This window comes from Crocodylus porosus, unplaced genomic scaffold (genome assembly GCF_001723895.1).
Source record: "Crocodylus porosus isolate Cpor-Errol unplaced genomic scaffold, CroPor_comp1, whole genome shotgun sequence".
NCBI lineage: Eukaryota > Metazoa > Chordata > Crocodylia > Crocodylidae > Crocodylus > Crocodylus porosus.
In genome coordinates, this window is record NW_017728951.1 from 17,767,529 (window position 1) to 17,794,729 (window position 27,201).

General features: G+C 40.8%; 1 protein-coding gene across 3 annotated transcripts in view; it reads left to right on the plus strand.

The window, feature by feature from the left end:
• Positions 1–27,101, plus strand: part of CCDC186 (coiled-coil domain containing 186) — a 44,450-nt gene extending 17,349 nt beyond the window's left edge. The window contains exons 4-18 of one of the 3 annotated variants that reach the window (XR_002104846.1): positions 229–355; positions 2,905–3,033; positions 4,253–4,465; positions 6,865–6,984; positions 8,079–8,204; positions 8,516–8,614; positions 10,383–10,469; positions 11,354–11,496; positions 14,069–14,324; positions 16,648–16,837; positions 17,815–17,895; positions 19,629–19,839; positions 21,924–22,143; positions 22,693–23,071; positions 23,185–27,101. Coding sequence is in view for 2 of the 3 variants with exons in the window: in XM_019555910.1 (XP_019411455.1) it covers positions 229–355; positions 2,905–3,033; positions 4,253–4,465; positions 6,865–6,984; positions 8,079–8,204; positions 8,516–8,614; positions 10,383–10,469; positions 11,354–11,496; positions 14,069–14,324; positions 16,648–16,837; positions 17,815–17,895; positions 19,629–19,839; positions 21,924–22,143; positions 22,693–22,776 (2,086 nt within the window). In the remaining variant the exon portion in view is untranslated. Of the gene's footprint in view, positions 1–228; positions 356–2,904; positions 3,034–4,252; positions 4,466–6,864; positions 6,985–8,078; positions 8,205–8,515; positions 8,615–10,382; positions 10,470–11,353; positions 11,497–14,068; positions 14,325–16,647; positions 16,838–17,814; positions 17,896–19,628; positions 19,840–21,923; positions 22,144–22,692 lie in introns of all 3 variants that reach the window. The other 2 variants (XM_019555910.1, XM_019555911.1) reach the window with 2 other exon arrangements.
• The last annotated feature ends 100 nt before the right edge of the window (positions 27,102–27,201 follow it).

Genomic DNA, 27,201 nt, shown 5'->3' on the forward strand with positions numbered 1-27,201 from the left:
CAGCTCATTCTAGGTTAAAATGTACAGGTACCTAGCTTTTTGGGGATCACTTATTTTTGTCCTCCACACACCTATTTAACCCTTTCTTTGTAAGGCTTTATTGCTTTTGGTGGCTGCAATTCTAGTGGGGTTCTAAAATACACCGCATTTGCACAGCATTGTGTGTCGTGTCCTTCCTCCCGATTGTGGGTTTCCACGTTTCATTCTCCTTTTCCTTGTTGCATACAGGTTAATTAAGGAAAACAAAAAGCATCAGGAACTGATATTGGAAATTTGTTCCGAAAAGGACAACTTGAAAGACGAACTGAAAAAACGAACAGAGACAGAGAAGCAGCACCTCAACATTATTAAACAGGTACAGCTAGCACAGGGGGGTCTGACCTCTTCCACACGCTGGCAATAAGAGCCTCTGCCTGGCGCTGAGATGCACGGGGGAAACGGGCCCAGTATTTTCATAAACCCCATATGAAACAGGCTGTCTCTTTCCATACTAAGGAAATTGTTTTACTGAAAGCTTATACTGTCTTTATTTTCAATAGTTTTTGGGTTCAAACTACTGATGTGTTGAACGCCTGGAAGTCGAAGGGAGTTTCAGCTGTTCAATATTTCTTGGGGTTCCCTGTGTTTAACTTCAGTGCCTTAGATTTCCACTGAAGACCCTGTATTGCACACAGTTGAGTTCCCTCTTTGCAGTAAATGCTGAAGCCAGCATTCATAATCAAATGAGAATAAAACCCCTGTTGGGAATGTAATATATGCCGCGTTGGCCTGAAAGGGATATTCCTATCAGTTTTCTGTAATGTCATTCTAAGCTATGCTTCAAGAAATATTTCTCTAAGTTTAAATGCTGTAGTACAGGGGTGTCAAAAATATGACCCACAGAGTTATGCCATCCAGCAAGCTGGTCTCCTTATGGGGTCAGAAATTGGTTGGCAGGATGAGTGGTGCCAGTGTTAATTGTCATGGCTCTGTGAGGCTAGATGAATTTGACTTCCCTGCTTTAGAATATATAAATATCTTGTTTTTAGTAGTAGGCAGCAATGTGAAAGTAAAAAGTTAAGTTCTACTTGGAACTACTTTAGCTGTTAATGTCTTACAGCATTTTATAATTGATAACAATAGTAAAATCTCACGATATTATGGATTATCTGCCCTTTGGAACCAAATATGCTGAATGGAGTACTTTCTCTGAAGCTCTTAATGTGGTTAGATTTCTTCTTAATCTGTGCAAGAATACCTGCCTTTTTAGTATTTTGCTATTAAACTAACCAAGAAATGAAAACCCAAGAAAATAACTAGTAAAAGATTATGATCACTGCTGTAAACGTATGTTTTAGAGACACTCTTCAAAATATATATATATATATATAGTCATCTGTAGTGACCATACAGTCCTTTGCGGTGTTGTAAAATATTAACTCGAAAAAAACCAAAACAACCCTCCCCCCAAATATATATAAATTTAAAAAAATTATATAAAATATATATTTTCAAGTGAATATTTTACAACACCGCAGAGGACTGTATGGCAGGCACTTCCACTTGTTCTAAGCTGTCACCAACTAAGGAGAAAAACATCCCTGCTGTTCACTGGTTTGTGGCAGCAGCCTTGTGGTGAAGCAGAAGGGAGCGTCATCCTGGATGTCACTGCGTGCTTATAATGGGATTATCTGTTAATGCTGTTACTGTTGTTTCAGCATGGATTTTTAAACTGACTGTAAATGTGCTGTAGTGATGTGGTATGATATCCAAACTACTAACTTTTTTTATATTAGTAATTTAATATACAACACTACTGTTAGTGTTAGCATCCCAGTCATGTCAGATAGCTGTCTGTTAATGTCTTTTTTTTTTTTTCCTCTGCCCAATTTGTTGGGCATTCTCAAATGTTATGGCAAAGACTTGTTCTCCAGTGCCTGAAGAATGTATCATGCTACAGGATCCTTATTTGCCTTCTGGACGTCTCTGCAATCTTTTGAACATTCAGAATATTATTAGACAGAGGGTTGAAAAGAAGATGGATTAAAAAAGTTAGAAACTGAAACATATACTCCTGCCTAAAGCAGCAAACAGCTTACTTGTCCCTTGCTCTTATTTCCTTGTTATCACTGTCTGATGGTGTGAGGATCATGAGTTCGCTGTGATATTTCACTTAAATGTACTATCACAGAAAGTGGTACTGATAAGTGAGCATGCTACTCTGAATTCTGTTTCTTGTTATTTAAGCCAGCTCTTTAATGTTTCACATTTGGGGGCAGTTTCAGAAAATATTACTTTTTAATGAGGTTAGTCAAATATCTTTTGACACTGCGGTTTAAAATGGTACTTTTCAGCAATGAGAGTTGTAATATTTATGGCATTTAAAAATGAAGCCTCTTTTTCCTTCTTTCATTTCCCACCCCCCCTCTTTATAAAGAAGTCAGTCCCTGGAAAATAATTTAGTCTTTTCTCTTCAAACAGAGAAAAACCATACAGTTTTGTACTGTGTGTTCATAATTGAAGTAACTGATATAATATTGCATGCTTGCACAAATCCATCAGTTATATTTTATATGCTAGGCAGTGATTCAAGGTGCATCTTAAATGTATTGAATTCTTGGTGTCAGATGTCTGATTCTTTCTTTTAATGCAAACCTAAGCAGCTGGATTAGAACATAGGGCCTAATTCTGAGATCTTTGCAACTTCTGTTATCCTTGCCAATAGACTCCATCAGCAGAGAGAGAGATATTAGTCCAAATCCCTCTTCCTTTTCACATAGTAATTTATTCTACCCTGATATTTTCCTTGGTGTTTTAAAGTGCTGTAACACCTAATTTAGGTGAAATGTTCCTATGTTTCCAAAATTTGATTGAAATCTTTTTTATTGTCTCTTTGCTGATTACTCAATGATGTTTGCTTTGCAGTTAGAAGCAAAAATAGAAGAGCTTAATAAAGAAGTTAAAGCTGCTAAAGACAAGCTTACAACCCAAGATGCTGCAGCCAAAAATGCTATTCAGCAATTGCATAAGGAGATGACATTTCGTATGGACCAGGTATCTTAGAATGATTTTTAATCACTGAATTGCTTATTCAGTTTTCTTGGAAATGTTTGGCAGCCTCATCATGTTAGAAATAGATTCCCCAAGATTTCCAAGATGCACTTTAACCTTTAATAGAGTCCTTGACACCTAGACTGTGAAAAGACAGAGCATCTGTATGTTTATGTATACAAAATCTAGGCCGCTAATGCTTTTTTAGTTTCCCTATCTGTGAAATTATTTTAATTAATTTAAGTCTTATTTGTATTGGTTTGAGTTGTCAGCAGATTTCCTTTCTTACCGATTTTAAAATGCACCCTTTAATGACTAATTCCAGGTTAACCATTTAACCTCATTTGTTGTTGCTGGTGGGTCATCTTTTTCTCTTAATATGGCACTAAGTCAGGGGCTTTCTCCACGTTACGTGAATTTTAGAACACAATTTTTGCTTCCTGTTCTTATGAAAATGTAGTAAGTTTTTGAAAATAAGATCTCCGTGATTTTAAACAGACAACTAAATAGACATTATTTAGAACATTGTGGGGAGAGATTTGGCACGATATATATTTGCAAACATATTTTCACTTCGAAGCATCAGATGTGTATGTTTTTGATTTTATGAATGCTCAAATACACTGAAGCTGTACAGCCTGCTGATTTATGCCATTAAAATAAGATATTTAGCTGTGGGCTTGCAGACATTTAAGATATGTACCTAATATTACAAACATGAGTTTCATTGGTGGCCTGAATGAGCTCATACCTGGTTCTCTCCAGGTCACCAATTGCTGTAGGCAATATAACAGTACCCTGCCGCGAGGTGGCAGGGGTGCTATGACAGCACATTTGCATTTGAGCAAGCTGTTCTCCCAAGATAGAATAGCAGGGAAGGAACCACAAGGGTCCAACCTCTGCCCAGATGGACAGTTCCTACAAATACTGAGTAGAGCTACCTGCACCAATACCAATAACATGCACTGGTGTAGAAGTACTTCTTATTTTCCTAGGGCTACTTTTCCTTGGAGTAGAATAACATGCACCAGCATAGGGCTGCATATTATGTCCACGTTACAATTACACTGGTGTTCAGCCTGATCATGCTAGTGAAAATATATATCTGCATCCTCACCTTCATCAATAGTTACTGCATGGAGTACTGTGTGTGGGTATTGCCTGCTTATCAATGCTAACTGCAAAATGCATTATTAACGGAATCAGAGTAACAATTTTAAAGGCAAACAAGAAATGTGAAGAAGCGCGCCAAGAAAAGGAAACCATGGTGATGAAATATGTTCGAGGAGAAAAGGAATCGTTAGACCTCCGGAAAGAAAAGGAGATACTTGAGAGAAGACTGAGAGATGCAAATAAAGAAATTGAAAAACATACTAATAAAATCAAACAGCTTTCTCAGGAAAAAGGAAGACTGCACCAGCTCTATGAAACCAAGGTATGTTAGGCATATTGTACAAGACTTAAAGAACTGATTAAAAGTACTCTGTGAATAGTCTGGACCTCACTTAGCATAATTATGGAATGAAATGTGTCTTACTGAATTCACTTCTGCTGTGTGTTGGTCAGAAGATTCATTTTATGAAAAAAGTTTTCTTTTGGGAAAAAGACTATTGTTTCTATTGTCATCTCCCCGAAACACCTTCTGATAATTCTCTGAGTGGAGGTCTGTAGGATGCACTAGTTTCTTTGGCAACAAAATGAGAAACCTGCCTTGTAGGCAGTTGGTTCTACAAGCAGTGATGAAGGGGTTTAAATACTGCAGAATCATGTTTAGGATTTTCTGTTGTGTCCTTGCTGTTTTGTTGCTTTTAAAAATTTGTTTAGGTGGTGAGTAGTGAAGAAACAGGATTTATTCAGGGCCAGTTCAGAAAGCCTGGAACTCATTTTTGGAGGCCAGTAACAGGTTGCACCCCAACTGCTTACATCCTGCAGTGCTAAGCCCTTTATTAATATTCCACACAAATGTTTGAAGAAAGGTGCAGTTAAGTTTCCTACAGTCTTATGTCTGAGCAGTTTCTGGTCATTGCGAGCAAGGAGGTGAAATGAGAGATGCTGGCTCCTTTAAAGTACCAGCTACCCAGTAATAAAAGTTTAATAATAGCTTTAAACCACAAGTCAGCATCCTTTAAGGTGTGGGAGGCCAAATGAAGGTAGCTGTGTTCAAAGGTGGCTGCTGCCACTGCCCCTCTAAGCCACTTGTTGCCACCCTACCTGTCCTGGTTCTATGCTGAGGCTGCTCTCATGGCCCCTTACTGCAGCTGCTGCCACTGCTGCTGCCCTTTACCCTTGCCAGCCAACATTCACTGGTTGCTAGCAGTGGCACCAAATCCTGCTAGCAACCAATTTACTAGTGAAAGAAGCAACAGCTGCGATAAGAGGGTACGAAAGAGAAAGCAGGGAGGGCTGGGACAGCAGCAGGCAGTGCGGCAGCAAAACTGCTCAGGAGCAGAGGAACATGACTGCTCTCCTCTACTCCGGAACTGCTGCCAATATCTGGCCGGTAGGGATGGGGGACAGTTGCTTGGTGGAACAAATCCATCCCGTGGGCCATTGGTAGCTGATCTCTCCTTGAAACCTAGTGGATTTGTTCATAATGTCATTTTGTGGTGTGAGCAGGAAAAGGAAGGTCAAAGTAAGCTCACCGAAACTTGAAGAAACCGTGGCTTTAAGTGGCTCCTTTTAAGTATATTTCAGTGGTTTTCCAGCCTATAAGAAGGAGGGGATCTGCTCAAACCTGCAAAAGGAACTTTAGCTGGTAGATCTAAATGCAGGTTTACCTGTGAGAGCAGCCCTGAAGATTTGCAGTGTTTATGCAGCCCTCTTGCCATGCTTCTCTAAACACCTTGGGTAAGGTAAACTTGGCCCATTTAAGGAATAACATTGCAGTTGCTAGGAGTCTAATATAATGCATGGAGTATTTTATGACATGTTGGTTTGTAGATATTGGTATCTAAGGTCAGGCCAGCTATGCTTTGGCAATTCATGCTGTTGATAGGAAAGGTGGTTTGTGTGGAGTGGTTTTTTTGCTAGCATTTGCTGTTACCCTGCACCACATGTCCTTAGTTGCATATTAAACACACCCAGTGCTTTGTTAGCATTTTATGCTAACTATTATGCTGGCATAAATAGTGTATGAACTACAACCACAGAGCAGTTTAAACATAGACTATTTTCTTTTTTCCGGTATTGATCTGTTTTATGTATCCAGTCATGCAAGGATTCCATCGGTTCTGTACAAAAGTTTTACCAGTCCTTAAGTATTTAGCTGCATCTTTTTGCACCTTCTGAATGTAGCTCCATGGAACCTGCATCTGTCCCCTCAATCTACTGAAGGAGTAAAACTGCACCTTTGCAGCCTTCTCAGAAGATCAGCAAATCTAGGTTTTCCTGGATCGTCACCGTTCCTGACGAAACCAGTCTGCTAGCAGCCCCTAAATGTACCAGCAGTGTGTGCAGACAGGGATGTACTCTCACTAGGGGAGCTCAGGCCTAAACATTTCATAGATTTCATAGACGTTAGGGCTGAAAGGGACCTCCAAAGATCATTGAGTCCAGACCCCCGCCCAAAGGGCAGGAAGTCAGCTGGGGTCATAGGATCCCAGCAAGATAAGCATCCAATTTGCTCTTGAAGTTGTTCAGTGTAGGTGCTTGAACCACCTCCGATGGCAGGATATTTACAAGTTAGGGGCTAAAGCGTTATGTTCGTTTTTTCATAGCCTTAAAGTTGACAGCCTACACTTAGAATAAGACTAATCATACATGAGTGCTATAGCTATATAAACACCGGAGGATCAAAGTCTGCAAAATAATACCTGTGTTCTGTTTTGGTTTTAGGAAGGCGAAGCTACTAGATTGAGCAGAGAGATAGAAAAACTGAAAGAAGAAATAAACTCTCATGTTATCAAAGTCAAATGGGCCCAAAACAAATTGAAAACTGAAATGGATTCTCACAAGGTTAGTAAAGCACTGTCCTGGAGTAAGATTGCAATGTGCCCCTAAATCCATCTGTAGGCAGTGCTGTCTACAGATGGATTAAAGAAATTTCCAGTTGAGAAGCGAAATTGTGGAAGGACAGAATAGAATATATCCAGAGTGGGTTTTTGTTTCTGTACGATTGCCAGAGGCCTTTTACCAAATCAAAATTATGCACCCTGCAGTCCCTGCTAAGAGTTTCTTGCCCTTCCTATTCTGAATTTACCAGTTCAGAATCTGCGCGTGATCCAGGTTACAGACGCTGCCAGTCTGATTGGGGAGAAAGAGCAGTTAGAAACTAGGCTTTTTCACTTGTTTCTTTTTTAAACACACACATACTGAAAGGAAAGAGATAGCTATGGCAAAAGGTCCTTGCTTTGAGGAGTCTAAGATGGAGAGGATGGGCTGTAACAGATCTATTACAGAAGAGGGAAGTCTTCCTAGATGCATGAGCTTTGTTTGGAAAGGATTCATCCCCTGTTGTTAACTTTCTTTTTCAGAATTACTGACTTCATGTTGGCTCACAAAATGTAGGCTCTACCAATGAGAGATTTTCATTTGCTGAGCTGTTTGACTCGTGCTGCCTGCTGGTTTTTGAGGGCTTATTCCTTTTAACACCTTGAGGAGGATTGCTGGAGGCAGCAGGGCAGGGGATGGTACATTTCTTCTGTCCATTTTTTCATACTGAAGGCGGGGAGGGTTACAATTCAAACATGGCTTCTTACAGAAACTGGTGAAGGCTAAATCATGAAATTGGCTTAGAAATTGAGATTTTTTTAAAAGTAATTAGCTACAGCTTTATTTTTATTTGCTTTCACTTGATTTATAATGTCAAATTTCTCTACATTCATAAGGCCTAGAATTTTTTTTTTTTTTAATTTTTAAACAAAAGCTAAGGGTTTTCATGTTATCCGTCTCCATCAATAGCTGCAGTTGTTCAAACAAAATACATTGCTATTTGGAGAGAAGTTGGTCACCGTGGAGTTGAAAATATTTGGAAAAGGTCACATTTTCCTCAGTTAAAAACTTTATGATACTCAGCAGGTTCAACCCATTATCCATTTCTGTTTTTCTAGGAAACTAGAGACCGACTCAAGGATGCAACAACAAAGTTAACACAAGCAAAAGAGGAAGCAGATCAGATACGGAAAAACTGCCAAGAAATGATAAAAACGTACCAAGTAGGTGTGTTTTCTTATGAGGTGAAATTTAGCGTGTTTAGCATTTAATTTTTCTTTTTTCTATTTGCTGCATAACTTGTAATAAAGTGAAAGATTACTGTGTATATAGCATAAGTGAGATGACATGTCATTTTATATGCAGGTCCAAAGATTAGGTATGAATGGAAAATAAATAGGGAGGCCAGCTTTGGAGGGCAAGGCTCAAAGCTTCTATGTAGCCATATTGCAGAGTCAGCGATATTAATAACATGTGCCCATAAAATGGGCAAAGAGTGGCTTTTTTTTTTTAATGCGCCTAAAATGAAGTGTGCTTGCTTCTTGCATTCCTGTAGGAGTCAGAAGAAATTAAATCGAACGAGTTGGATGCAAAACTCCGTGTAACAAAGGGAGAACTGGAGAAACAAATGCAAGAAAAGTCTGACCAGTTGGAGGTAAACACATTGTGTTGCTTAGAGGCAGCAAGGCCTCTCTTCCAAGTTGCCCAGTGCTTCTCATGATTAGAACTTGTTTTTGGTTGCTTAACTTTGCCAAATATTTACTCTGGCTGAATTTTGCATACCAGGTATCTGCTGCAGGCTACACTTTTTTGGGGATGTTCCAGCATATCCAAGAACAAAGTTAGAGGGAAATGACAATTGCTTTTTTGAGAAGCCATGGGGCCTCGACAGTTTGAAGAAAGGGTTTTGGTGTTGCCTTTTGCCACCACAAATTTGGCAAGGCTAAAACATCTAGGGGGGAATCTTGGTTCTCGCCTGCTCAGCAGAGACTTGCTGCTTTAGTCGTAATATTCTCTCAAAATTCAGACTGCCATAAGCATGCTTTATCATCTCACAGCTCCTACAGTTTGATTCCTGCACAGAACATGTGAGCAAACTTTTAGCTAAAGGCTGCTGGGGAATGATTAGGACTTTCCCAGTTGCTGGAGGCCATTGTAGTGCAGGCACTAGAACTGAGAGGACAGAGTTTTTTCTCAAAGAGTTACTCCCAGTCTTGGGTACCGTGCAGATAAAGAGGAAGAACCTAAGTGAAGAGTTGGAGGGGTTGCAAGCCAAAGGAAATAGGAGCCTGGGGAGAGGATGTGGCCAGGGACTGATGAGAGGGAACAGAGAGGTTTGGGGTCAGATGTGTGGCAGATGAGGTCTGTTAACACTGGAGCAAACTTCCCTTCTGAAACTGAGTCTCCGCTGTTCCTGTGCAGTGTACCAAGCAATGAACCCCCTGGCAAAGTTGCTTATTTCCCTTCAGTGGCAAGTCCACTCGGAAAAAAATTTCTTACTTCTGCTAATGACTTTGTTAGACTGGCTGGCAGAGGAGGGTTGGTGGATGCCAATACCCAGGTTTAGCTAGTGACTGTTTCAGCCTGTTTTCTCCAAACAGCTCCCCTACAACTACACAACTACGTCTAATCTGGAAGGAGTGACTCTTGTTAGCTCCCTGATTTTTGGCCTTGCTTGTCTCAAATAAAAAATAAAAAAAAAATCCAGTGTTGTGCTGGTGGCTCTGCCATTGTCCCTTAAAAAGCCTTCTTTATGTAGTCCTCTGAATGGAAGTATGTAGGATGCACTACTTCCTTTGGCAACAAAATGACAAAACTGCCTTGTAGGCAGATGCTCCTACAAGCACTGGAGGTGTTTAAATACCGCAGAATCTTGCTTACAGGTTTCTATGGTGTCCTTGCTGTTGGATGGCTTTTTAGACTTTGTTTTTAGGTAGTGAGGAATGAAGAAACAGGATTTATTCAGGCCTGTTTCTGACAGCCTGAAACTCATTTTTGGAGGCCAGTAACGGGTCACACTCCCACTGCTCAGGTCTTGTAGTACTAGTCCTTTTTTAATGTGTAATTGTTTGACTGAAGAAAGGTGCAGTTATGTCTCGGCAGTTTTTGTTCATTAGAAGCAAGGAGGCAAAACAAGAGACACTGGCTGCTTTTAAAGTATCACATACCCCAATAATAAAGTTTAATAATAGTTTAAACTGGGGTTGGCAACCTTTGAGTGGGAGGCCAGACTAAGGCATCTGGTTTCAAAGGTGGCTGTTGCTACTGCTGCTGCCACTCCATGTTTCCTGTTGCCACCCCAGCCCTCTCAGCTCCTGGCTGAAGGCGTAGAGCGCTACCTTAGGTTTGTGGCACAGAGTGCTGCCGTACAGACTCTCCTGCCTCAGATTGAGGCTTATTGTGATGCTCTCCTTCTTTACCAGGTACATCATGCCAAAATCAAAGAACTGGAGGACTTGAAAAGAACATTTAAAGAGGGCATGGATGAGCTGCGTACACTGAGAACAAAGGTAACTAAAGATTGCTGTAGCCGTAGGTTGAAAATGGAGTATAAAACTTTTGGCAATAGATCAGACAGATGAAACACAGTCACTGCATGTATTCTCACCATACACGTTATAGAATGAGAACTTTGTAGGATGAGCTCAAGGGGGGCTGCGTTATTTAGGAATGGCTGATCTAGCCAGTGTTTCTTGGAGTGTCATTGAGCTGGTACCTCTTGCTGTCCCATTTTTTTTTCTCTGCCACGTTTTACAGCAAAGCTATTAGGAGTACTTTAGTAGGTTTTGAAAATGACTGCTACCGTCTATGCGGTGTATATTTATGTAGAACTGCACTATATGGATCTGTACAAGCAGTTAGAGTTTGTCCAACTGGCAGAAGAATTACACAAAAGATTAGAGTTCAGCTGCGTTTGGGTGTTGTTTGGAGGCTGGTGAGGGCCATAGACCACTGCCAAACAACTCATCCTGATCCCGGCTAGAAGAGGAGCAGTGCAGACCCCATAGGGCTGGTCTTTGGAGAAAAGGATTGGGAGGGCATGATGTACGTTGCCTTTGTTAATAGCAGGAAGATGGTAAAGTTAAGGAGCCTTGATTCCTTGATATTTGTAGAGTTATGAAACTTTAGGGAAGATTGTATTGGACTTCTTGATTTTATTTAATTTGGTCCTTTTAAGCAGCTGATATTTACAGCTTTTTCATATTCATATGACTAAAATTAGTATTTAATTTAGCTTTTGAATCCAATTATATGTACACTTCATGTTCAAAAACAGGAAGGCAGTACTATACTATAATAATTAATCAGAACTTTAGACTGCCATATAAAACTTACCGGCTCTGAAGTTTGCTAAGAAAATAAGCTTATAGTTTCTTTTATCTTCTACATTTAGGTGAGGTGTCTAGAGGATGAAAGGTTGAGAACAGATGATGAGTTATCTAAGTACAAAGAAATCATTAATCGGCAGAAGGCTGAGATTCAGAATTTGCTGGACAGAGTGAAAATTGTTGATCATCTGCAGGAACAACATCAAAGGTATACATTAAAGTGTGGATTTAAAACAGACTTCCCTTAAATCTGCAGCATGTTTTTGTTTTAAAAATATTTCTGCCTTGGTATGTATTATACTTGGGTGTCCTTAGGGAATCTATCCTGTTCCAGTAGAGCCCCTTGTAAAACTTCTGAATGATTTAAATGTACCCAAGAACATTCATTATGTTGATGAAATGTGATGATCAGATAAGAGATGATATTACAGATAATAGATCATATAACAATGGGACCTGTCAGGATAAAAATAAGTGTGCATTCTGGAGCTGACTGTTCAGCTTCCATGCAGGGAAACTGTTCAGTGCTCATGTGATTCAAGAGGCAGCTGAGCTGAGAGGATCAGGCTCTTTTATTGTGATGGGTGCATTGAAGCACTTAAAGGAAACCTTAATTTATATCCATTAACATGTGATTTTTCAGAACATTCACCTAGTACTTGAGCTCATTTGCATCTCTAAGTTGCATCTCAAATTTATCTACATCAAATCCTTAGCTTTTAAGGAACAGAAGGGCTGGTTCTCCTCTCTTGAACTAGTTTTGGTTCTGGCAAAGCTCCGTTAACTGCACTGTAGCAAATGTTGGCTTACCCCACACCCTCTACTCTAAGCTGGAGGAGAATTTGGCTTATGGACATCCCAGAACAGTGTCTGGGCATAATCATATTTCCATATGGTTTATGTGAAATAGAACACAAACAAATACTATCTGTTTTCACACATTCGAACTGTTCTGGAGGCAGACAAGCATCACAAATAATCCACCTACACATTCCTGCAGTACTTGTAAGCAATTTTAATTTGCCATGGGACAATATTTCAGCAATTTGTCGGCCTTCCTCAGGGATACGCAAATGAACATTTTCAGTTCCTTTATATGCCCTTTGGCTCGTGCTAACATAGCATTGGTCTTTTCTAAGAAAACTGCAGTTACCACATGCAGCAGTGTAACAGCAGTGTACATATGTAATATAAGATAAAGCAAGCAGTAAGTGTCCTATATTGAATACCATGCCAACACGCTGGTGTGCAGAGAGAAGCTCCTGGGAGCAGAGCGAGAAGCTGACTACCCCTTGCATAAATCTTTTGATGGTTATCTCCATGTCAGCCTCTTTAGTACTCTTTCACACTGAGGGAGTTCTCACTGAGTGATTTTTCTTTTTTCCACATTTTTGTAGATGTAGTAGATATTTCTAACCAATGTAAATTTGTCCTAGGAACCAGATAGACAAGTTGGCCTTGTGCATGAGTGCACTACATCAGTAATAGAGGTCATGCTTTTAGGTCATGCAATACCTGTTGGATATAGCCGGTCTTTTGACTAGTTGGACTCTACAACATCTGACCTCTGAATACCCATTTCATTTTCCTAAACATTAATCTTTAGTAAACCATGTATTAAGATTCTATTTATATTAAATATAATCAGTATACAAAAGTGGCTACTACTGTTAGAAGTACCTTAGCTCAGAAGTTCCCAAACTCTGACAGATTGTGAGCCACCAATTTAAAACAATACAACCTCAAGTATCACCAGCACATTTTTCAGTTCAACCTTAAGTACCACCAGCAAATTTTTGTCCTATAAAGTAATTATAATAAATCAGTTAACGCGTACCACTGGTGGTACCCGTGCCACAGATTGGGAACCGCTGCCTTAGCTTTTAACAAAATGCATCTCTTTCTGCCTTTTGAGAAAAAGCTGGTTTCTTGCCTGTTATATCAACTAAACAGAAACAAATTATAATTTTTGAGAGAATGATTTATTGCTGTGACTTTTTTCCCCGTAGGGGTTAACTGGAATTTGAAACTCCTCCAGTTTCATTTGCCTGTGATAGATCAGTCCACTTTGAAAACAGCATAATTTACTGTTCTAGCTTCCCACTTCAGTCAGCTACAGCCTCAGTCAGATTAGAATAAAGGGAAATACTTGACCACAAAGGAGGTTAATAGTCTCAAGATAAGCTCATCCTTAATATAAGGAACAGATAGTGCTTTTACAATCCTAAAGGGTTTTTGTGGTCTGTTTTATATCCAGGTATATTAAAAGAAATGTAAACTCAATGAATGTGTGGTAATAAACTATTTGGGCAGAATTTAGATGTATACTCTGAATGGTAACAAAAAGCAAGAAAAGATTAGAGGTCTGTTTACACTGAGGAAATATTTCTGTACTTCTTAATATTTTCCAAAAAATCACTATGGAAGTTTGGAAAATATTTTTGCAGAGATGTGCATGTAAACCCTGCTCTTCTAAAAGATTAGGCAGGATTAGTTGTGCCTTCTACCCTGGATTTGTATCTTCCAAGGGGGTCCTCGCTTATGGACCCCTTTGGAACTGCTGCTTATTTGTGGAATTGCACCTCAGTCAGGGTTGTGCCACGTTAGTCAATTGAATTTGCAAGTTCAGGTAGTGCTTATACCTGATCTTTACTGGCCGTTCTCACAAATATGACTGGCGTCATTGATACCTTATTGGCACACTGAAAGCCATTTAATTCATTCACGTTTATATTTAAACTCAAGCAAAGTCTTTAAAAACTGTATCATGGTTTTGGCAGAGATGAACAAGAGATGGATGCATTGAAGGAAGAAGTGGATAGTCTGAACTCCTTGATTACTGATCTCCAAAAGGACATTGAAGGCAGTCGGAAAAGAGAGTCTGAGCTACTGGTATTCACTGAAAAACTAACCAGTAAGAATGCACAGCTTCAGTCTGAAAACAATTCATTACAGAACCAGCTCGATAAGCTCACTTACAGTGAACGAGAGGTACAGAGGCAGCTGGAACATGTGAGACAGACCAAAGACGATTTGGTGAGTACAACGCACAGTGTCCGCAGGTTATCTAGTATGGGCTGGTTTAAGGTGTAGATTTGGGGCTTCAGCTTCTTCAACTACATAATGAGGATAGAATTTTGGTTTTTGTTCCAAAGAAAATGAAAAATTCTGACCCTTGTGGTTAGAAATAAAAGACTGAAAACAATATCTGAATACAGCCAGTGCAGCAGCAATAGGAGCAGATTCCTGAGTCTGCCAACTTAGTACAGTAACAAATCTGGTGTGTGGATGGCCTTATGTATCCCAGTGGCAGTGACATCTAAGACCTGTTATCTTTAGGGGCGAGGGAAGAATCTTGCTGCTATTTTTATGCCCATCCAAACACAGAGTTGTGCCCCCTCCCCGTCGCTGTCCTCTAGAGTTGTAGGGGTGACGACTCAGGATGGAGCCTGGGCTGTGTGGATGGAGTCATGGTGTGAGTTCACTGTCATGGCTTGCATTGATCTGGCATTTTACATGATGTGATTTGCATGTGAAACTGGTTTCTGAATGTCCCTTGTTTAAACGTGGTGTGCACAAGGAACTTCAGCTGGCATAGCTGTGTTGGCTGTGAGGGACGGGGGGATTCATACAGATGAAACATCAAAAGTCCTGGGTGTAGAGGCAGCCCTTTGCTTTTGCTAGGACAGATGATTTCGTTCTGGAAGGAGGTATGCACAGACACAAGTGGAAAAGTTAGGCTGGCAAGAGTGTGGTTTAGTAATGTAAACCACAGCATTTGTGTGGTTAATCAAAGTGCCTCCAAGTGACAGCCCAGGCTTAGAAAAAAAAGGATTTACTTGTGCGGTGGAAGACTAGAATCTTTGAAGGCCTTGCCGTTTGTCTTCAGGCGTTCAGACCGGACGAACATTGGTCATAGAGTCTAGTCCCCTGCAGCCATATTGTGCTGGTCCATTCATACATTTAGCAAGCTCCTTCTCAAGGCTCCTCTTTGTTGCTTAGAAACCTACTCTTGATTTCCAGCCTAAATTTATCCATGGCCACTTTTATACCCTTTTGTTCTGTGCCAGCTGTCCTGGAATAGTTCTTCTGCATCCGTATACCCTCAGTGTTTACTTTCGATCTGTTTATAAAGAATATGGTATATCCGCTCAGCTTTTGACTTGTTTGGCTAAACAAGTGCAGCTCTTTTAGTTCCCTCTCAAAATAAGGTTTTCCATTCCTTCCTGAGGTGTTTGATCAGAGGAATTGCTACTGGGGAACATCCCTTGCACCACCCGAAGAGGATTGAGGATGAAAAGTCAGGGCTCTGGGTTTCCCTTGCTGGTCCAGTTGCTGACATGTTGCCCTGGCTAGGGTCCTCTTTTCTGAAACTGGAAATATGGTAACATCTGTCAGGGGGACACATCACTCCCAACCTGCAGCTTCCCATCCCTGCTGCTGCCCCTCACTCTCATCCTGCAGACCCCTGGGCCTACTGGTGCCTCTCACTCCCAACCCCCCAGGCCATGCTGGTGCCTCTCACTCCCGACCCACAGCCCTCCCAGTCCTGCCAGTGCCTCTTACTCCCTACCTGCAGCCCCCTGCTCCCCTCAGCCCTGCTGGAGGGGGCCCCCAGCTGCCCCTGTCCCAGCCAGCTCGGAGCATGGCAAGTGGCAGTGGCAGAGTAAGTCTGGCCCCAGAGTAGGCTGGAGGCAAGAGAAGGGAAGATCTATGGCACCCCCCCTCCACCCTGGGCTGGGGCTCCAGGACCATTCCAGGTGACCTAGCCATGCCCCCCCTCCCCTGGTTGCGGTAGCATCTCCTGGTCACCCCACCCCCACAAGCACTACACCAGCCCTGGTGCCACTAGCCCAGCCACAGAGCTCCCTGCTGCCCCCAAAGGGTCCCCATCCCCTTCCCCTGCTGGTGGGGCAGATGCCTCTCCACCGCCTCCCTACTCTGCCCCAGCACCTGGACAGCTTCCCCCAGCACCACCAGGCACCTGTCCCCCTCCACAGACGCAGACACATGGGCGCATACGTGCATGTGGTGCCCCCTGTCTTTAATCACCCTTCCCCTGCTCCTGTCAGTGGAACAGAGCAAAATCTCAGACGCTGGTTCAGATTTCAAAAAACCGCCTAGACAGAGATCAGATGATCCAAAAAGAGGACATGCCTGGGAAAATATGGATGTATGGTAACCCTAGTCATGGCACACCACATCCCCACAGTGGTGATGTTGATCTTAATTGTGATATAAAAGAGTGCAGGATCCTTGGATAGAAGGCAGGTGCAGTGTAAGTGAATGTGTTGTTTCTGTTAAGCACATGGTTACTTCTGGTTTTTTATTTGTCTTTTTTTTAACATTGTAAATTCAGACCAACAAACTGCAGAAGGAGGAAGAGCTGCGCAGACATGAGGTCCTGGCCTTACAGACGGAGTTAGATTCTCAACAGAAAGAGCTAACAGTGCTGAATACCCAAGTGGATGAACTAAAGGATGAGCTGGTTACTCAGAAGCGGAAGCACACATCAAATCTTAAAGATCTCACCAAACAACTTCAGCAAGGTTGAAATTTTTTCCAGCTCCAGACAGTAGTGTGTGTGCTAATATGGCCTCTCCTCACCCCATGCTGGTAGAGAGGGGTTCTGGCTCTCTATTCATTGCTGAAGAATGTTAGTTGCACCTCATCAACAGTAACTCATGAGTCCATGATTTGAAATAGGTTTGCCTTAAAAAGTAAATAAACCCCATGTAATACAGCCATTTTACAACAAACAAAACACAAACTCTTTGATTTTTACCTTCCCTGGTTATGCTGGTTGTGACATTCTTCTGGGTAAATTTGGTTTATCTGAATTCTGCCATATTGTGTGTTCAGAACCTGCCAACATTTCCCTAAGCCCTTACTGGAGCTGGGACTGTTTGTGGCATTTATTGTTTGATTTTTATCAAAGAGCTTTATCTGTTTAATTATGGCTGTAGGAAGACTGGTAAATAATTTGCGTGCAAAGTAAGTGAAAAACATTAATAGTTCAGAAGTGCATCCGTTCTGAATGCATTTGATGATAATCACATGTGCATTTGGAGTTTGCATGGAAATGCAGCTTTTGTCTCATCTTCATATTGTGCAAGAGGGAATTCTGTTTCCCTTGTGTATGTGTGTATGAACCTTTCCTCTTCACATGCATTTTCCCCTTTTTACTGAAGCGTCATCCAGCTCCTGGGAGGAACATACTTGGCTGTCAGCTACCAGGAACAATGACAACTAGAACAGAGCTGTGTTATGTCCTTCATTAGTTATTTAAAAAGCGATCAATAGCATGCGTTACTGTTCCAAGACTGTGTAATACATGGAATTCTTTTCTCACCCAGAACGGGGCAGAACAAACTAATAAATGTTAGAGCCTGCTTTTTCTCAGAAGCGTTCAGGCACTAGTATTTTGAAAAATGCCTGAATTTCTCTAGGGTTGGAAGCTATATACTGTGTTGGGTTAAGGTTTATCCTCATTTTGGTAACCCTCATCATCATCTCTTACTGTCAGCACGAAGAAAACTGGAACAGATTGAAAACGGTAGTTATGATAAAGAAGTGAGCAGCATGGGAAGTCGTTCTAGCTCATCAGGTAACTTAAATAGTGGTTTGCTGTTTTTACTGGTTTAACAAAGTAGTCTCCTGTAAATACACAGAGATACAGTATTGCACCCATTTACCTGACAAAAGCCCTTAGGTCTGTTAAAGTTTGCGCTCTCTTCCCCCTTTCCCCTCCCCTCCCCCCTTATTATTTTTTTTGTCTCTCAGTACATAGACCTGAGAAGTGCAATACCTGCCACTATGAAGTATCTGGAAATAAGTGCATTTTGAAATGGCTCCATTTTTACCTGTTGCATAATTTGCCTGTGAAATTCACTGCCATGGGATACTATTATGGCTGAGAACACAATACCTAGGCCTCTCAGTATAGGTGTAGCCATGTGCTTTGATTACAAGATTTAAACAATAGCCATGAGAGCTAGCTCCTACTTTTTTTCAATTGTTATTGCATTGATGTTTAAAAGTACCTTACACCCCATATACACATTACACTTAAGGTGTGATTAACCAGTTAACTGCATCTTAAGCTGTATGTGACCTAACCATGCTTTCAGTTAATGGCATGATAAAACAAGGACTAATGGCAGTTCGTCTAATAAGATGAGTCACAAAGTTATTCCACAAAAAATGTGTAACAAGTTTGTGGCTTGGTTTTATCACACCATTAATTCAGTGTGTGGCCAGGTCCTGCGTGGTTGGGAGCCCTATTAGCTGACAGGCAGGGCTCCCAGCCACAGGGGTGCACCACACATTGCACTGGCCGTGAGCCCTGCAGCTGGCATGGGACGCAGATGTCGGGCTTGCAGCTGCAGAAGCTTGCTACTTGTTGGTGCAGGGGGAGCCCGCAGTTGCGATTCTGGGCTTCTCCTGCACTGGCAGTAAGGCGTAATTGGATCTGATGCTGGATCCCATAATCATACCTCCTTCCAGGCACATGTGGATCACGCCTCAGATCCTACCGCGCCTTTATCTGAAAATCTAGAGGGGATCTTAGATGATTTCCTTAAACTTAGTCAAAAGTCAGAGAGATAATAGCGGTCGGCTCCAACATGGTTTTATATTGATATTTGACATTGGGTAAATTGGTTAGTGGCCTAGTGTACTTATGCAGAACACTGTTTTATTATTTTTAGCTCAAAGATCATTTTTCGCCTTCAGGCATTAATTAATTTATTTGATCAGTAATAGATAGTATTAAAGTAGGTTCATTATGTAAAAAACGACATGTTCTGTCAGCGTGTGGATTTGATGTATTGAGCCTTTTTCTTTTTATTCTCCCCACTGTCTTTAAAGTTGCCTCAGAGCTTTTCGGGATCCCTTCTGTCATTAAGTAGGAAGCGGCTAAGTTTGGAGCGCTCATGTCGGAGATTTGCTGGTCTACACTGAAGTTTCATAAAGTTTTAACTATATCAGTTTAGAACTTTACGAAGGGAAAATCAGTCAGCCCCTCCTGCTGGGGCAATAACACCAGTAATACATTTACAGAGATATAAATATATCCTTTACATCAGTACAGTTGTGCTCACTGTAAGGAGTTTTACCACTTTCTGAACAGATGCATTAAAATTATACGAATACAGTGGACAGACAAACCGAGTAATGGCTAAATGAGATCGGCATTCCGTGAAGACAGTATTTAATCAAAGTCCTGGGCTGCTCCAAATGGTAGTGATTTACTGGATGGTGTATGTGGAGGTGGGTGGAACAGAAATACTGTATTTACTACTCTAGAATTCTTTAATGAGCACAAAACTGCATTGGCAGGCTCTCTTAATGCTCGAAGCAGCAATGAAGATAGGTCGCCTGAGAATACTGGCTCTTCGGTAGCTGTCGATAACTTCCCAGAAGTGGACAAGGCTATCCTGATTGAGAGGATTGTCAGGCTACAGAAGGCTCATGCTCGGAAAAATGAAAAGATGGAGTTCATGGAGGATCACATTAAGCAACTGGTGGAGGAAATCAGGAAAAAAACCAAGTATGTATCCCACTGGAGCCATATGGTCTTTGGTGTTTGGTTGCTGTATCGTGACTTTGAATCTTACGTAAGACAATTAATTGGCTTAAAAGAGAAAAGTTAGGATAAGATTGCTGCAGCCACAGTGTACCTCAAAGATCATAGTTTTTCCCTTACTACTTTTGTAAAACAGTTCAAGAAAAAGTGACCAACTAGGAGGTTGTGGATCGCTATCATGGTCCATTTACTTTTTTTTTAATTCATCACAGGCTGGGATTTCTGCAGGTTTGTGAACCACTGTTATACCTGAATGCTTGCCTAGGTCTATTCTACCCGTGCACTTGGTCCAATAAAAGATATCCCCCACAAGAATTCTTGCCTCTTGCATAATTTCTAGTGGGGGCCTTTGTGTACAGTAAAAATAGCATAATGCTTAATATATATTGTAATAAAATATCAGATCCAGAGGCATATACTTAAAGAGTGTGATATACCAAGCTCTGGTTATGGTGCTACTTACAGGGTAGGCTTTTCCTGGGGGGGTTGCCCAGTTCAGTTATAGCTTGGTCATAGAGCGGAAGAAGTCATGTATGCTGTCTTTTTTTTTCTGGGGAATTGCTTTTTGCTGTTTAAATATCTCTTATGAAATATGCCCACTTATTATTGGTGCCTCAAGTGATTGTAAGCTCTCGGCGGTAGGGATTCTGTCTATTAATTGTGTGTATTCAGTAACCTTAGGGCAGTAATTCCTGATCTGAGTCAGAACAAACTGTTCTCTGAACCAATGGATGGCAACTTAGTGAATGAACAGTTGCTTAATAGTTTTTGTCCTCAGTGTGTTGTTCTGTGTCTGGCCATTTAGTGTACGCTATTCACACTGTCCTCTGAAGACAGAATTATTGCTATTTCCTCATGGGTTTTCCTGTGGTACGTACCATTACGGTATCTGAGTGCTTGACACTTAAGATCCATCTCTGCATGTCTGAGATGGGAGTGGGATGGTACTCATCATTCTGTAGGTGGCAGACAGAGGCACAGAGGATTTCTGGTTGGGTGTCTTCCCCCAGATCCTTACTTTCTCAGAATAGTCAACACCGTGTAGCACACCTGAGATTTGAAGCTCATTTTCTTTACCTCAATCAGGTAGGAGCTCTCAGCACTGCTGAAATTCAAACTCTAAGGTCTCAAGTTGTGAACTAGAAAATGAGGCACAAACAATTGGTAACATCTTTGAAAAGTTTAGCTGAAGTGACTGACCTGTGTGACAGGCAGGGGCAGAATCCACATCTCCAGGTAGACACTTCACCCACTTAAGCATGAGCCCATCCTTTCTCTTTCTGTCATCCCCTGTATCATTTGCTGCTCCCCTTCTAGCATTATTGATGTAAAGGTCTGCCAGGCAGTCTCCTTTCCACGGCTCTGATTGATTCCTTCCCAGCACGAGGTAGTGGTCCTGTGGAAAAACAATAGGAATGTATTACTAGAGTTGTTTCATGACGTAAATGTTGTATTCAGGTTGTGACTGTTTATCTGCTTGGAAGCTTTGTCAGATCTCCTTTAGTTGCGTTTTTGTGCAAATAAAACTGACAAAGAGAGATGCTTTCTGGAATTGCTTTAGACAGTAGTCAAGCTACATCTCCGAGAACAGTTACAAGTACAAATCTTGCATGCTCTTTGGTCCTTTGCTGAAGCAAAAGCCTTCAGTCTTGGGCTTGGGTTTTGTCACTAGGAGTGCTTGGAGCGAAATTCTGACCCCAGTTAAGTCACTAGGAGATCTGTTAGTGACTGCAGTCAGGGAACAGGACTTTGCCTGAGTTTCTTTTTATGGGTGAGCCCTACAAACTGTTATGTTGGCTGATTTATTCACTGTTGATGCATTTGTAGCTAGAAATGGGCTTCGTTGTCAAAGTCCTTCCCCTCATCTGAAATGCCCTTCTAGGCCGGGGCACTTACATCAACCATGGTTTTGCTCATCAGGTTTACAGTGACGTCATTTTCTTCATCCCAAATATAGTTTAAGTCTCCCTGAAACAAGCTAATATTTGGAGCAGAAGTCAGTCTCTGCAGTTGCAATGCATTGTGATATCTATCCTCATTTTCTCTAGGATTATTCAGAGTTACATTCTGCGAGAAGAAGCTGGAACCTTGTCCTCAGAGGCCTCTGACTTTAACAAAGTTCATTTGAGCAGGCGTGGTGGGATCATGGCGTCTCTGTACACGTCTCACCCTGCCGACAGCGGGCTCACGTTGGAACTCTCTTTAGAGATCAACAGGAAACTCCAGGCTGTGCTAGAGGATACTTTACTGAAGAACATAACACTAAAAGTGAGTACCTAGGCCTTTCGTTCAGTCTGCCTTTGCAGTTCTCTAATACCTACTGCCTTAAATAGATGCAGACTACCAAAAGAGATGGCACTGAAGGGCAGAGAAAATATACTGAGATAGGTCATGCCACCTGACTTCTGTACAAGTCAGCGTTTTAATTTTGTATGCATAAGTATGAAGAAAGAGTATGCGTCTTATTAGTCTCGTAAGCAACTAGTAGGTAAAGCACCTTGAAAGCACTACCTTATCCTATTTCATAAGCGTGTTTTTACATATTTATTAATTTGAGCTTTGAATTGAAGCAATAGCTTCTAGAGAAGCCTAGTGGAATCTTGACATCTAAGGGAACGACTTTATCCTCCCTGGCATCAGATTCATTATTGACAGGGGCTTTACTCTTCCAGCTTTTCCATGTCAGGCACAAATGCGGCATTCTCAGGGAGCAATAGACACAAGTCTTTAACTTTGTTTTTAATAGTAATTTTAAATTTGCGAGCAAGTGTTACACTCACTAATGTTTGTCTTTCCTTCCCTTTCCTTTCTTCACAGGAGAATCTTCAGACACTTGGAACAGAAATAGAACGGCTCATTAAACACCAGCATGAACTGGAACAGAGGATGAAGCAAACGTAACTAGAGTTTTTATGGAAAGACCAGAACAAAGATGCAGAAAAGGCAGGTGCTGCAGGGTGTCAACTTAAGTTTCTCCTGGAAATTGACTGTGCAACAGTTCAAAGATCCAATCTTGCCAAGCTTTTAAGTATGCAAGCTGTTAGCTTTCTCAAGAGAAGGGGTCTGTAGACTCGGGTTGTTTTGCCTGTTTGATGTTAGCCAAAGGCATTGCTGAGCTTCACTATACACTACGTTCTTCTGTTGAACTGTACTCTGAAATGACATCAAATGCTTTGCGGTGTGTACAATGTGTAGAGTAAGTTTCAGTGAGATTTTAATTTCTGCCCTGTGCAATTAAATAGTCTGCTAATAATGGAGCTTCAAAAAAAATTAAACTGATTTTTTTTTTTTTATTTTGCTGTTGGACAGATCCAGTGCTGCTGAGCTTCAGGGGCTTTCAGACAGATTCTTCCCTACCCTGTATAAATGTTTCTGATATTTAAGTTGATTAAGTATTTTTAACATATGCATGAGAGAGGTTTTGTTCTCAAGCTTTGTGGGGGGTTTTTTGTTTTTTAAATTAAGGACATGGTATTCCATAAATTACCATTTGGAAAAAAGTTTAATAGCTTGGGAATTTAAAATTAATTGACCTGCTTCTTATTTTTTTAAAGCCAGCTAGAAATTGAAGAATGAACAACTTTTGTTTCTGCTGCAGTTATTTGGCAAGTTTAGTTGATATAAGCTTGGATTGCACAAGTGGTTAGGTGTACGCATTTAAATCATTTTGAACTCAGGTAATTTAGTTTTATACAAAAAGTTTTTCCAGACCTTCGGTATAATTAGCATAATTTTCAAAGTATGAGCTGTTTGCTATGTGTATCAAATCTTCCCTCCCCCAGTCCAAGATACCCAATTAATTAAAAAAAAAAAAAATTCTGAGCATGTTTTGTTTGTCACATTAGTTGTAAGTACAGACCAGCCAGTAAGATGGGGGTGAGACATGAGGTGTGTGTTAAATGGTGAGTTGTAGCTTATTGGCTGAACTGTAATTGTGGCACAGAAATCTGTGCCAGATCTTGAACTTTACTGATGTGTGAAGTATTAAACTGTCAAAATGACACGAGGTAAGATTCCAGGGGATACCTCCATCCTGCTTTGACAGAGTGATGGGAAGCTAGCCCTGCAGTGACAACTTTAAAAGTTGAGTCTCAGTGCTATACTCATGCAGCTTAGTATTGGGAAAAGTAATTTTCCTGGCCTGGACTAGCTCTGCTTCTGCAGTAAATGTATATTTTTATACATTTAGTGCTTGCTTGATCAAAATTCAGAGCAGACCAGTTCATCGTATAAATATATCAAGTATATACTGTATTACATATTTGCACTTAGTGCACATGTACAATAAAAAGACTTTATCTATTATTTAAATTTGAAAGGACAGCTTTTTTAATGATGAAAAAACAAACCCAGATTTTCTGCCCTCCTCCCCACTTGTCATTTGCAAAATTGATCTCCGGTTGTGTCAAAAGACAGGGTAAAATTTACTAATGCATCTAAGTGGCTTAAAGCACCTAACTTCCATTTTCAGAAGCCTGAGTGTCATTTAAGCAGTAGAAGATTTTACCCCAGAGTACCTGATTTGATTGATGTGAATCAGTCAGTGAGACTGCCCCACTGGTTAGAGATGACCATGCACATGCATGTTTACAAGATCAGGCTCAGATTGTTGCTCCTGAGTAGCTGGTGTTTTTACTCACCAACAACAGAGGTAGTAAAGAACTAATGATTTCCAATAAGGAGAGGGTCATGCGGCCCCTCAACCCTTAATGCTGGGGGATGTCTTCTTTCCCAAGTTCCAGGGGCAGTGAGAGCAGTCCTGCAATTTTTGTTGTTACCCTTAGCCAGCCCAGCCTCAGGACTGTATCTGCTGCGGGTATACAGACAAACTGTTCAGAACAGCAAGGCAAAGAGGGCAGCGACTTCCCCTGGAGCAGCTGGCATGTGGTAATGTTGTCCACTCTTACTCCACAGTAAGTGAACGTTACACCGGAGAAACTTATCTTGGAACTAAACAGATTTAAGTTTCCCTGATTTATAACTTGTGCTTACTGCAGACTAAGAGCAGACAAATGGATAATTATCCTGGAATATCCAGTAAGTCCCTATTCCCTTTGAACTTGCTGTTCTTTGTCTGTCCTCACTCTGAATGTTTGTGATGGGAAAGTGGGTATGGGGCAATGAAAGCTAGCCTCCTGAGGTGAAATCCTGGCTCATTATGAAATCAGTGAGTTTTACTATTTTGTTCAAGAATGCCAGGATATCACCTGAGGGGTAAGTTTGTACAACTGAATTAGGCCCTCTGAGACAGTATTCAGGAATAAAGGTTGTGTGTCCAAACATGGCTTAGCTCTTGTTTGTTTTGCATTTTTATACTTATATGCCTGTTTGGCTTATTTTCCTGTATTAAACTGATTCCCATATTTTAGATTCTGATAATAAGCTCACTCCATATAGTACCTATAACTGTTTAATGTATGTTTTTCAGCTGTTTAATATAAATGAAGAAATGTGATGCAGATGGGATAAGTGCAATGATAGTGCGGGAATTCTTTGTAGTGCTTCTTGACATCACTCCATTACACGTCTTAAATTATTTTAGCACACTAGTTATCCTTTTGTCTTGCTTAAAAATGCTGCTTTCTGTCTGTGACTCTAGGGGAATTCTAGGGGTTTTTTATCCTTGCTTGTGTGTGTCGTTTTCATAAGCAGCCAAAACCTCCTTTCATTCACCACCTTCAATTTAAATAGACCAAGATGTTAGAAGTAAAGCCACAGAGGGGAAACGTCTTGCGTCTTCACATAGACACATCTTTGGTCTTAACATGAGAAGTTTTTCTTGACTGTACTTATGTCTGTTTTCTCTTATGCAAGAAGATGCAAATGACCGGAAAATGTGTTATCCTTATGAACGTTGTCAGTGGCTGCTTTTGTTTTCAGGGAACAGATCAAGAGTCAGATAGATGGCTTCACTTGGTTCAAGGAACATGAATGCATCCTATAAAAAAGAGCTGAAACAAGACACTGCTGCTTTAGTAAGGGAATAGTTTAAATCGCAGAGGAACATCGTGACTGTAGACAGCCAGCCCCCAAGTCCTATGCATCAGTGGTTCTGTTTAATCCTTACTTCGGGAACGTAATGGTTTACATTACAAGGTTTTGAGGTATACTTCTGTGAGGCTCATGAAGAAGTAGGATAAATTTATTCTTATTAAGTAATAGTCTTAAAACTATTATGTATTTTAATACTTAAGTCTTTTAAACCTAAGTGTCCCAAGTAAGTTGGGGCTTCTATTTTCAAGAGTCTAAAACAACTATCCATTTCTCATTGAAAATTATCAAAGTGGGACACACAACGTTGAAGGCTCTTCTTGAAAATAAGAATCTAAACCAGAAGCCTTTGGCTAGTTGCATCCTACAGAATGCTTCACCCACTTCTGAATAGATCATGCTTTTGTAATGTGTATATCCCACATCCGGCAGTACAGGCCACACTTCCTACAGAAACTCTGCTGACCTTTCCCCATCGTGGAAAGGCCTCAGATATGTTCTAAAAAGCTAGTGGGTCCCCTGTATATCCTAGACCCTGGTGATGGTTTTCTTATTATACATACTTAATAGAGAAGTGTACTTAAGATTTTTACTTCTCATAGTCTTCTGAAAGCAGCGAGATCTGGCGTACGTTCCCCAAAGATGTTCTAATCCAGGTCTGTTCAAAGTGTCAGCCTTTTTAAACGTGTGTGTTGCATCATAACTGTTCTTGCTGTGTTCCTACTTGAGAATTCAGACCTCAACTTCCCATTTGATCTTAACTGTTAAATCTCTGACTGTATAGGCCACCATGCTCTGCGAGGAGGTTCACAAAGGTACAGGCCTTATTCATGGTGAGGGGAAGAGGCTCCTCTTCAGAACTTTTCTTTTTTTTACTATTGCACAACTCTGATTTCTTACCAATAGGTGGTGCTAGAAATCAGACTTTCCAGGCCTGTTGAAGAGTTGAAAACTTCGCCAAATAAAGAATTTCCAGCTAAGTCACAGATGGTGGAGAGTGGTATTAGGTATTTTCCAAAATGGAAGGGATTATTTACTTACCCATTTTGTGTTCTGATGGTAAAACTCTGTTTAATCTTCCAATGTATGTATGTATGTTGTATGAATATACACATAGTGACTATTGATTTGATTAACTTTGTAGATATTTGTTTCTGTATAAATGAAGTTTAAGACATCACTATACATTATGTATATATTGTACTTTTGAAATAATAAACAGACTTGTGAATGCTTGTTTTTGGATATGTCATGCCTGATATGTGTTTTACATAACAAGTAGGCAGACTTTGAGTTATGTCTGCACTCCCCACTGTGGTACAAGCTAGGTCTGGG